The sequence below is a fragment of the Physcomitrium patens genome, chromosome 12 (assembly GCF_059467195.1).
Source record: "Physcomitrium patens ecotype Gransden chromosome 12, ASM5946719v1, whole genome shotgun sequence".
NCBI lineage: Eukaryota > Viridiplantae > Streptophyta > Bryopsida > Funariales > Funariaceae > Physcomitrium > Physcomitrium patens.
Window position 1 is genome coordinate 15,653,468 of NC_143421.1, and position 11,295 is coordinate 15,664,762.

An 11,295-nucleotide genomic window follows, 5' to 3' on the forward strand; every position below is an offset into this window, starting at 1 on the left:
CTACCTCAAAAGCAAGTCAAATTTGAACAACCATAGGCAATTCTTACTTTCCTGTACACAATCCATCTTAAGGTAAGAGCTTGGAGATTGTGGCCTAATCACCCACATGGAGAAATGGTGACAAGCATTGATTTTTTCTTTCCCAAAATAAATTTTGTACCAAACCTCTCTTTTGTAATTTACATTACTGTCATGGAATCTGCCTCACTTAGTATTAACTGAAAAATCGTTTTCTTTGTCTACAAAATATTTCCCATTCAAATCTAAAGCTACTCTTAAATTTTGTTGTAAGAGCAATACTTCTCCCACGTGGCTGGCTCACCGTGTAAGCTACAATGTCACAGTCAATACCACAATGTCAAAAAGCTTAATATTGAGAGCTCAAAATCTTTCGTATCTGAAGCTAACGCGCTGAGCGCCCCATATTGGTACAATATCTCACATGCCAATGCCAGGCGTGAGACGTGCTCCTTAAGATATCAAATGATGGACTGCACTCCTCTCGGTAAAGAATCATTATTTTACAGCAATGGACCATCAAGGTTGACAGCCTGCAAATTGACACTGCAAGGCCCATAGCTAAGACCAGTATAACTTTGTGAAGTGAAAATAGCCAATAACGAACCACTTCCAGGATGTGCAATAGAATCTAGGGGTGTATACATTTACGAAATTAAATGACTCCTGTGGTATTATGCTGATGCATATCAAATAGTTTCAAGAATACATTAACAGAAATCAAGATCGAAAGGAAGCGTTTGTCGTCCTCCTCCTTGAGGCTACTCTTCTCGAAGGCACAGGGATAATTACCATGTGCTCAAGTGTGCTAAGTACCTGCTCCACACCAATCAACGATTAGTATGTTGGTTACAACATTGACGGTTAGACAAAATTCAGGCCCCCATTGCTGGTAAGGCACGACACAACCGAAACCAGCGCACCACCGTAAGAAACACAAGTATGAATGAGAACCAAAATGCTAAACAACAATACTCTATCAAAATAGACTGAGCACCTAAGAATATCTGCGCGATTGTATTGAACGTAGCTTGAAATTAGCCAGATGACACGCAATATCTACAGAAACCAGAGAACCGACTCTCTGTACCTCACTAAATTCAGGTCTTTCATTCGGATCTCTATGCCAGCATCTTTGCATTAAGTTAGCTAGAACTGCAGGCACATACGGCGAAATTTCCGGACGGAGCCCCCTGAAACCAAACAAAAGAATATGAAAATCAGCACCGGACGATCCGTTTACGCACGCCAAAGTAATGCACAGTTGCAATCTTGCCCGCTACTCAGCTGCAATAGTAATCAAACAGATACAAACATGCCCTGTTGAAGCGTGTAGTCGAGCAGCTTTAGATCAATAAGACAAATGATTCGGCTAAACGACATAATTCTAAACGATTTATATCAGAACATAAGAAGGTCATCACGATTTTATAAAGAAGAAAAACATCTTTACGAGTATCGAGAGAAGCTAGTGAAGACGCACCGTTGGACAACACCAATTGCAGCTTGCAATGGGGTTAGGCCGGCGTACGGTACATCTGCAGTTAAAACTTCCCTGCACCCATCCACAAATGCACACGTTCAATCAAACATGAATTCACCAAAAGAGCATGGGAAACGCAGCATAATTCGAGTTTTCACAAGTAAGAGTAGTCAAATTTAGCGTACCACATTGTGATACCGAAGGAGTAAACGTCTGCTTTGTGGTCGTAGGGTTTATGCTCCAAAACCTTTCACCCACAGAAAGGAAGCAAACGTCAGAAAGCTATCTAAAACCCTACACATTGTTTCAGTTAAGCACAACATGCATAACGATCAGAAGTTCGAAAATTTCATGGACCCGATTGACACATGGGCAATTGGTAAGATTACCTCTGGAGACATCCACCGGTAAGTTCCCGTCTCCGCTGTCATTTCAGCGGAATAACAAATGCTTTTGTCAGCAGCATTGATTGTAGTAGGCTTAAGGCGAGCTACGCCAAAATCACAAACTTTGACGACCTGTTACAACAGTTCATGCATCTCAAATTAGAAACCTATCATTGCTACAACAATCCAATTAAAGTTTTGCGCAATAGGGCAATACATGAATAAGAAAACGGAATGATAGAAACTTACATCATGTTCATCAATCAACAAATTTGCAGCTTTCATATCTCTATGTACAATTCCCCTCCTGTTCAAATCCATAAGATGTTAGTAGATGCAACGTGAAATACTTGTAACGACAACTACCTATCCCTACTGCGAAGAACTGGACCATATTGATTAGCTAAATTCTAAAATGGCTTCCTGCCCCAAATAATGATTGTTCAAGGGAATTTTCAGATTGCGAGATCAAACATCTAAAAACTTAAACGGCTAATCCATACCTTTTAAGGACTTACACGACAAGTATCTTTGCATTAGTAAAGACCGTTTAAATAGTCTCCACTTAGCTATCGTCTAGGGATCAAAATAATTTCAATTTAACACAATCTCATCAAAACAATATAAAAAATTTAAAATTAAAAAAATAAAAAATAAAAAAAGCTTATGAAAGTGCTGCTTACTTATGAAGAAAGTCCATTCCTCTCGCAGCATCACGCAATAACTTGATTGCTGATGCAAGATCTAGGCCGCCTACTCGACTGTCAAGAAGATCCCGGACGCTGCACCCAAACAGAGCACACGAAAGGCCTTCAGTGAAGTCTGGAAAGCATTAGAATGACGTCGTAGATAGGCATCTACTAACCTTTGAAATATTATGCTGCACCAACCCCTATGACTAGTTTATATGTTCCACGTACCATCACACGGCCATATTTATGATAAACTCATTAACACCCATCATAGGAGCTTTTCGATACACTGACACACACTGTGACGAACAAAACAGAGCACTGCAATCACATACATATGAAAGTTACTTAAAAGAGTTGTACCTGCCACCAGCCATTAGCTCAGTGACGATGCATAGCTTGGGCCATTTCGAACAAGCGCCGATGAACTGAACCACATTTTTATGTCTAACCAATCTGCGTCCAGATGATTCCATTTCATGTTACAAGACGATTTTTCAGGAGCAACATTTCCGTTAAATGCCCCTGATCCTGTAACAGTAGTTCCGTGAAAAAATCCTACTTCGACATCACTCGATTACTAAACGAAAAAGAACACACCAATGTTAAAAGACATCATAGCGAATAGATTGAGATATACCCAAGATAACACTAAGCACACACCATACAAGAGATAAGAATACTAATTAATCTGATAACTAATAGACTGGAAGCATCAAGCTCGTCAAGTCAACGAAAGATGTCGAACTATGCCCTTTTTACCTCATGATGGAAACCTCTTGCTTGTAAATCTGAAGTCGCTCGGACGCGGGAGTAGACCTGTGAGTGTCGGAGTCTGTACCACTGCTGTATTCGTCTATCTCCATGATCTTAATCGCTACATCTTGAGACAAATAAGTTCCTTTAAATAATCTGCCAGTCGATCCAGTACCTAGTTTCTCTCCAATCTCAAGCTGCACAGTACGAAAACGTGCGAAACTTAACAGATTGTCTTGAAAAATACACATATTCCTAAGGTTCTGTGATTAAGTTCGTGCGATAGGAAGCCTACTTCTGTCTCTCATGATTTGGGCACCAATCTATACAATTTTTTATTATTTTGATGGAAGTAATTGTACCAAATTGAAGTCCACAGCCCAATCCTCGTATTGAATAGCTTCAGCAGCCGCTCGCAACCTTGAATCCCCAGAAAAGTTACGTCTTAAACCCGACCTTTCATCAAGGGCCGATATTACTTCTAGCTTCAATTCTTCTGCCTGTGAAATCACATAAACTAAAGCTCAGAGCACATGTAGAATTGCATAATCATTTCTACAAAGTGCACCAGTTCCAACTAACCATAACTCGAGGATAGTTCAAAATCCTCAAAAATTACAAGATAATGTAAGAAAGGACTCACCTCATCTCCATGCCAACCCTCAACTACAAACACCTCCAGCGCCATTCCATCTGTTGTGCTGAAAACGTGAGCTTCCTTTGACAAACCACATCCAAACAAATCCACCTATCAGATACCCATAACGACCCGCGACTAAAAATACTAGACGAAACCTTTCCAATCTTGCGAGGAAACTAGTTTTGGTCGATTAAAATCGAGCGAAACCAAATTTGACAGTCTCGAGGTTTAGTCCCAAAGGTTTAGACTCGGGGTAATAAGATACATACAACTTCTTGTGTTAACACGAACTTCGGAAAATATTATCAGTCAACAAGAGGAAAGATGGAAGTTGGGGCAACATCATCCTCACTTATCTTAAGTTACGTTTGGATCCGACTCATACATTGAACGTACCTTAATGTTTAATTGCAGATGTGAATCGCTGAGAGCTGTTGTAAAGTACCTAAGAAGCCCTTGTCTATCGGAAGTCGCAATCGTAATCTCGTACCCGAAGGGTGATGAAGCATCGTGGTGTTCGCTGGCATCATCGACGTGTGAAGAATTTGCAGAACTCCCAAATACAGGGCGAGGAATAGGATGATATGTGCCACTGCCGTTCAAAGGTGTTTCTCCAAAGGGAGAAAAACGGGGAGGTGTTCCCTGAGGTGGGATTGAAAATGACCTACTCATAGCAGGCTCGGACACATGGAGCTTAGGACTACCTACAAGTCCTAACCCTACCAGATTTGATCCAGACCCGAACGCAGGTTTCGGGATCCGCAATTCGTTTCTACTTGGTAAATCTTCCCTCGCAGAAGGAGGGAAAGCAGTGTTATCTGCTGCATCGCCTGGAGACGATCCAAACCCTGCTAGCTGAACTTTACGTACATGAACCTGTGGAGTAGGGACGACAGAGTCCCCATAGCTACTACAGCTAGAGGCATATTCTGCTTCACGCGCCTCTTGCAGAAGCTCCATGTGCAGAAGCACGTCTTCATGTCTGTGAGGATCAATATTCAAGGTGTACCTACAGATGTTTGCCAAAAAGATCAGCACTTAAAATCTAGGGTTCTCTCTGAGAAACATTAGGTCTTCCAATTCGCTGAAATAAAGTTGCCTTCTAAGACTAGACCCATTTCCATGACTTCATGTTTGGAAATTCTGTACAATATACATGATGCTCGACAGAAAATTGAATGATAGCAGAAATCCTGACTGAAAACACTTCGGAAAATCTATCCACGGAGTTCACTGTATAAAGGAGCACTTTGTGTGCATACGCAGGACTTGTCGAGGACCTGTACCTCTATCCTAAGTCTCATAGGTCAGTGTTTGCGGAGCTTGCACGGTACTGCGAAGAAAAGATACAAATGAAGGAAAGATTAATTACCTGGAGGGGAGACGGAGGAAATGGTCACGAAACTCGTAGCAAACCTCTTCGCCGTATCCAGAAGCTCGCACGCTCTCTAATATTTGCATCACCACGTTTTCCACAGCCTTCATCGACGAAGATGACACACTCTGGCTCTTTCCTCCGGAGTCACTGGAGCATTCACGGCTGTCCTCCATTTGTGCCGAAGAGCCTCGTGAGCAATCATTGGAGGTAGTGTTGCAGTCTTCGCCATTGCAATCCGCACCTCGCGAGTCGCCTCCCTCATCAGCATCGACTTGCAATGCCTCTGCATAACTTTCCTCACATTTAGCCACACCATTGCTCCGGGCATGCTCCAGCGATGCTCCGTTCCTGTTTCCGATGAATTCTAGCAATCCAACCGCATTCTCGTTGAAAAGCATACTAACATTTCCAAATGTGAACTGCGGCAACAGTAAGGTACCTATTTCTGACTATTTCTGTAAGCACTACTTCAGACGTTCCAGAGCCCACTGAGCGTCCGTACGAGGCTCTTTCCTGAATGAACACAATGATAATGAGTGTGCAAATCCTGAGCTCAGACTGAGCGTACTCAGCCGGCTATCGTAACTACTTGGTACGCAGTACGTCTCTCCGTTACAAGTGCGCCAACGACCACTTGAAGAGCTCCCAGGCGTTCCTCACCATTACACTCGCATGCTTGTCAATCGCTCAACAGAGACACGTAGCCAGCTCAACCTGAACAAAGAGGAACTTCTCCGCCAACCTTGTACTCTACGTCTCAGCAGAGAGACTTCTAGATCAAACACGTGAGAATTTGTTTATCGGTGACTATTCTCAGTAACTGAATATTATCGCCGAGGACGAACAAACCACCCACGCTCTTCTACTGCATGCCAAATTCCACAACCAGATTCACAATGATGGCGTGGTGTTAAGTCCTCATCAACATCGTTATTCGTTAAGAGGTACAGTTGCAGTCACACTCAACCATTTGCGTGATCGATTGAAACTTCTCCAAAGGTAGTTCCACACCACAATACAGGGTCTAGTACACAGCCAATATGCTGCTACACACAGCCCCGCGGTATTCTAACCTACGGCACGGTTGCAATATCGCATCAGACGGCACGGTTGTGAAACAAACACCAAACCGAAGCACCAGTTGGAGAAACAAGCTAAATTGCAAACTGCCTCCTAAATGAAGAGGACTACTACAAATTCTCTAACGTCGTGGTTTTCACTTCAAATTTGAGTGCTCAATCCCAATCGGAAGTAGTAGCATAAGAGATGGTAGATGAGGAATACTATGTCACAATCACTAACACTTTCATTATCACACACTGAGTGGGTGAGAGAACAACAGGGAATAAGAAGGCCTATCGAATATCCGACTGAATGTGCAACAACACACGGAGTGGAACCCCGAGTCACTTTGAAAAGGGAGGTGGCGAGAGGGTAAGAACAATGACGAGGAAAGCCGTGTCAAGAGTGGCAGCTCAAGCAGCAGATGAGGTGGTGCGGCTTGCGATACACGGGGGGGAGTAGAGCAAAACCCGCGAGCAGTGCCAGTGCAGAGGCGCGGAGTTCCTAGAGTGGGGTGCAGTACGAAGGTTAGAGAGGGCGGTGAATTTGGCTGAACTGAAGAACAATTCGGGGTAAAGAAGCAGGACGACAGCGAAAGGGGAAAAAGGCCTCGTTTCCAGCGGAGCCCTTGCGCGGGTTGCTATCCCCAGTCTGAGTACGAAATGTAAACAGACAACTACAGTGATCTGCTGTGCTTTGCTGCTTCACAAAGCAGTCCCCATGTTGACCTGACCCCACTCTCCCCTCCGCATCCACGAAGCTAATCTCCGCTTATGTCCCCCCTCTCCGTCGGGATTCATCAGTCCCTGCACTTGGTTCCCAGTCGACAGAGAGAACTTGGGAACGTTTCCGCAGGGAATATTCTAATGCATGAGGAATATTCTCTCTCTCTTTTTCTTTCTATTCCAAGGATCCCGTCATTCGGCTGCTGCGGCAATGGGCATCTAAGCATAGGGTGGTGGTGTTGGGAACATCCAAAACAAGCCTGGACAGTGACCGCGGCAGTAAATCCAGTGTGTACAGCATTCAGAGGACAGAAAAGCTGGATGAGAATAATGAGAGTCAAAGCATCCTCCAGGATGAATAGTGGTGACGGAAGAATTCATCCAATGAGACACCTGGGCACGATGCAGATTCCAAGCAGAACAGTCCAACTTGTCCACTAATGGTCATGGAGGTGATAAATAGTTTGAGGGTCCCTTTGCCCTCTACTCCATCAACCATTCTCCTCCTCTTCCTCCACTACTCCACTCCACAACCCACATGGGCCACTTCCAAAAACCCATCTGGTTCCATTTCCCATTTTGAACCCCATCCTCTCAGCTTGGTTGAAAATAAGGACTCTTGAAAGCAAGTAATACGGAAAGGGGTTTCATACCCTGCACTTCCATTGTCTCTAACGAGGCCTATTTGTCATTTTATATTAATAGTAGCCGTAGTGTGAATCAAATTATGATGCCACTAGAATTGTCCTTGTTGTATACAGTGGTTAGCACTTCCTTGCAGCCAAGCATCCTCATGCTCTTGGGGGGTCTCAGTGGATACTTGTGTATGAAGCAAAATTGTGTGATTTATGCATAGAATATTATAAAAAATATTAAAAAAAAAAACTGTCAAAGTATTATACAGACTGCAAGTTGAACCCATAATAAACAATTAAATCTATAAAATATTGGTAAGGACATTAATCAATGGCTATGAAGGTATAAACATTTAATGATTTTTTTTAATATTTTTTTTTTGTAATCTTTGATGAATATGTAAATACACACACGTTATTTTATTATTAAGAACAGTGAACAAATAAATGAATCAAGATTTATTTGCAATTATCCACTTCATATCTCAGTATATATATATATATATATATATATATTTGATTACAAAACAAACTCAAGATCCAATTGGTATTTTATTTATTTTATTTTATTTTTCCCTTCTTCTTTGACGATGCTAACAATTTCATTTCACATTTCATTGATATGCTACAAATTTTGTCATTATCATCATGAGATGTGGATTACCTTAATCTCTAAATCCCTTATTTTATGGGGGGGAGGGCTGGTGACCAAGCATTAGATCCACTGCATTGACATGTTCAATGCTTTAAATTTATGGGTATTTGGATTTCCTCAATCCACATCAAATAGCAGATTCACACTAAATATGATAAAAAAAAATAAAAAAAATAAAATAAAGCGGGATTGGAGGGGCCCACGTAAGGTTCAGGCCACAAGATATTCTATTGATGTGGGCCACTCTAAATTGGAAGAGCTTTGGTTAATGCATGTAATGAAGCTGAGGTGTGAACAAGGACCTTTTTCAGCCTCATATTTTATAAAGTGACCTCATGTTTTCTGTGTTGGACAGTTCCCAAAAAACTAAAGTTGATATTTTCCTGCTGATCAATGCATAAACCTATGTTGATTGTTGCACATATTTTTAATACACTATACTTTAAACCACCTATCAATGAAAGCAAATATATTTATTACAAATTAATAGTGGTTTGAAAGTTATGTATTAGAAATGATGCAATTCACTTTCAGATAGATTTTTTTTTGAGATTTTAAGAAATGTGTATGATAATATATATTTAAAAATAATAATCCGTATACGTAAGAACAACTAATAACTTTAACAGTGTTTCTGGTGAGGTAATATAAAGAGGTTCAAGTAACATTATGTGACCTCAATTTTTTGCAAATTTGATAAACGGCCAACAATGATAACTACCATCATTGATCAAGTTTTTATACAGATAATTATAATATTACACTTTTAAAATCATGCAATAGACCTTCAGAGAAGGTTATGATAATAAAAAGGAATAAAGATGAGACTCCAAGATATTGATAGACATCTTTTCTTTGACTCATTAACACAGTAAGCTTCACAGGGAAGAATATCATATGAAAAACAAGCCTAATATATATTAATTTATTGCATAATAGGGTGGTTGTTATGAGAAGATGATAGCAAAAGATGACAAAGGATTGGCATAGCTCTTTTAAAGATAACTCATCTACAAAAACAGTTAAATGCTCACAATTTGATTATATATATATATATATATATATATATGTGTGTGTGTGTGTGTGTGTGTGTGATGTATGGGTTGGTGAAAGAGGAATAATGTGTGGACTAAGAAACATTCTAAAAACCTTTGGAATAATAACGAATGCCTTTTAGAAAGAGGGGAAAATGTATTGAAAAACCTCTTCAAATTTAGAAAAGAATACCATGAAAGAGATGTTTCATTTCATCCATATTCTTTTTGTACCACACAATTTTAGAGGATTGCAACATAGTGTCTTGTATTCCAATCTGTCTCAATAAGTTTTGTATATAGTCGTGGCTATAATTATAATACTTATAACGCAATATTAATTTATTTTTGCTTAGGGATTGGTGACCAAAACCCAGTCGATTTAGTAAAAACCTTGGTCAATTTCTCAATTCACATTTGTCGAATGCTATCTCAGTACGTTGGAAATTCTTACATGCACTTATTCATACAATAGTCTTGTTTATGTATTAATCATAGAAAATTGCATTTTCTTATTCTTAAATCAAATATTGTTTCCAATAGCAATTCATCATTGTCATCATTTCCATGTAACCACAGTCCTTATTAAGAATCACATAAAAATAAAAATAAACTATATAAGGCCAAAAATTCAAACAGCTGCATCCATGCATGCCTATATATATATATATATATATAAAGCATCAAGACAACAATTAATTTGAGTACTTGTCAAATATCATTGATTGCATTGAATTATTAAGGTCCACGTTTTCATAAAATTAAGTAACATACATATCTGTTGGAAGAAAATAAATGTTGAAAAAATGTAGATGCATGTGTTTATTTATTTATTTCCTAAACATTCTAAACGAACTCTGTTATAGTTTTAATTTCTTCATACAAAAATTTCCAACATTGTCTTAAATGTCAACAATTGCTTTGTAAACCCTGGTGATATGTAATTGTTGGCTTTTAAAGGATTTTTTTGCTTAATAAAATGTTATGATATTCCTAAACGTACATTTAACTAAATGGTACACAAAATGTACAGTTTTAGCAATAAAATTTGAAAGCTAACCCCCAAAGTAAAAAGGTACAACTTTTTACTTTTGTGTCATAATTTTTCTATTAATGCACAATCCTAAAACATACAACTAGTTTTAATGACAATACCACATAGAATAAGTTGAAAAACAGTAAACAAACAAACAAACAAACAAGTATCTTACCGAAGTACATATATAAATGATGCTATATGTGTTACCAACTTCAAAAAAAACCTAGAAAAAATCTTGTTAAGGATTTGTGAAGAGTTTGTTATCATATCTTTTCTTTTACATAGCCCAGAAAGATACTGCAATTCCGTTTCACGCAACTGAAAAGATAATAAAACTTATTTGAAAGGAACGATCAAAAACAGCAATGTATTTGATGATCTTTTTTCCATGTCAGGCTTAGGAGTTACGCACTCCTTGACCTCTCCATTAAAACAATGAAGCCATTTAATCGTGAAAAGTCATTTAAAGATGTGGAGCGGAGGAATCAATTCGATTTAGCAAAATGGTCCGTTGGCACCAACCCGCCCGGTCCCGGCAAGCCACGTCAGATTTAGGTGGGGTGGATATGGTGAGCTGGAATACCCGAAGCCTGACGTGGCAGCCACGTCCGCCTCGTCAGCAACTTCATTACAGTCCTTGCGAGAGAGAGCCCTGAATGCATTAGGGCGTTCTTCGGGGGCGCGAAAGGGCGCTCTCGGCGAATTCAGCAGCAAAACGAGAATGCTGAGTTGGAGGGAGGATGATCACGTGTACGGAGGAGCGAGCTGACTCATAAAGCGGACGTGGCAGTA

General features: G+C 39.9%; 1 protein-coding gene across 1 annotated transcript; it reads right to left on the bottom strand.

Moving 5' to 3' along the window:
* Window positions 1-348: 348 nt before the first annotated feature.
* Window positions 349-6,967, bottom strand: LOC112289239 (serine/threonine-protein kinase STY8). Its single transcript, XM_024534296.3, has 13 exons — window positions 5,348-6,967; window positions 4,372-4,984; window positions 3,979-4,053; window positions 3,698-3,835; window positions 3,342-3,532; window positions 2,943-3,035; window positions 2,571-2,669; window positions 2,137-2,194; window positions 1,891-2,019; window positions 1,687-1,748; window positions 1,502-1,573; window positions 1,109-1,211; window positions 349-834 (listed from the first exon to the last, which is right to left on the bottom strand). The coding sequence occupies exons 1-13, from the start codon at window positions 5,749-5,751 to the stop codon at window positions 739-741; spliced, it is 2,133 nt and encodes a 710-aa protein (XP_024390064.1). The 5' UTR covers window positions 5,752-6,967; the 3' UTR covers window positions 349-738.
* Window positions 6,968-11,295: the final 4,328 nt, after the last annotated feature.

What these genes read in the sequence shown, in the direction of transcription:
- LOC112289239 (XM_024534296.3), bottom strand. Translation starts at nt 5,751, where the DNA reads ATGCTTTTCAACGAGAATGCGGTTGGATTGCTAGAATTCATCGGAAAC. An exon ending in GAGCTAATGGCTGGTGGCAG is followed by an intron (nt 2,670 to 2,942) that starts GTACAACTCTTT and finishes GTTTGGGTGCAG; the next exon opens with CGTCCGGGATCTTCTTGACA. An exon ending in GGAATGGACTTTCTTCATAA is followed by an intron (nt 2,195 to 2,570) that starts GTAAGCAGCACT and finishes GGATTTGAACAG; the next exon opens with GAGGGGAATTGTACATAGAG.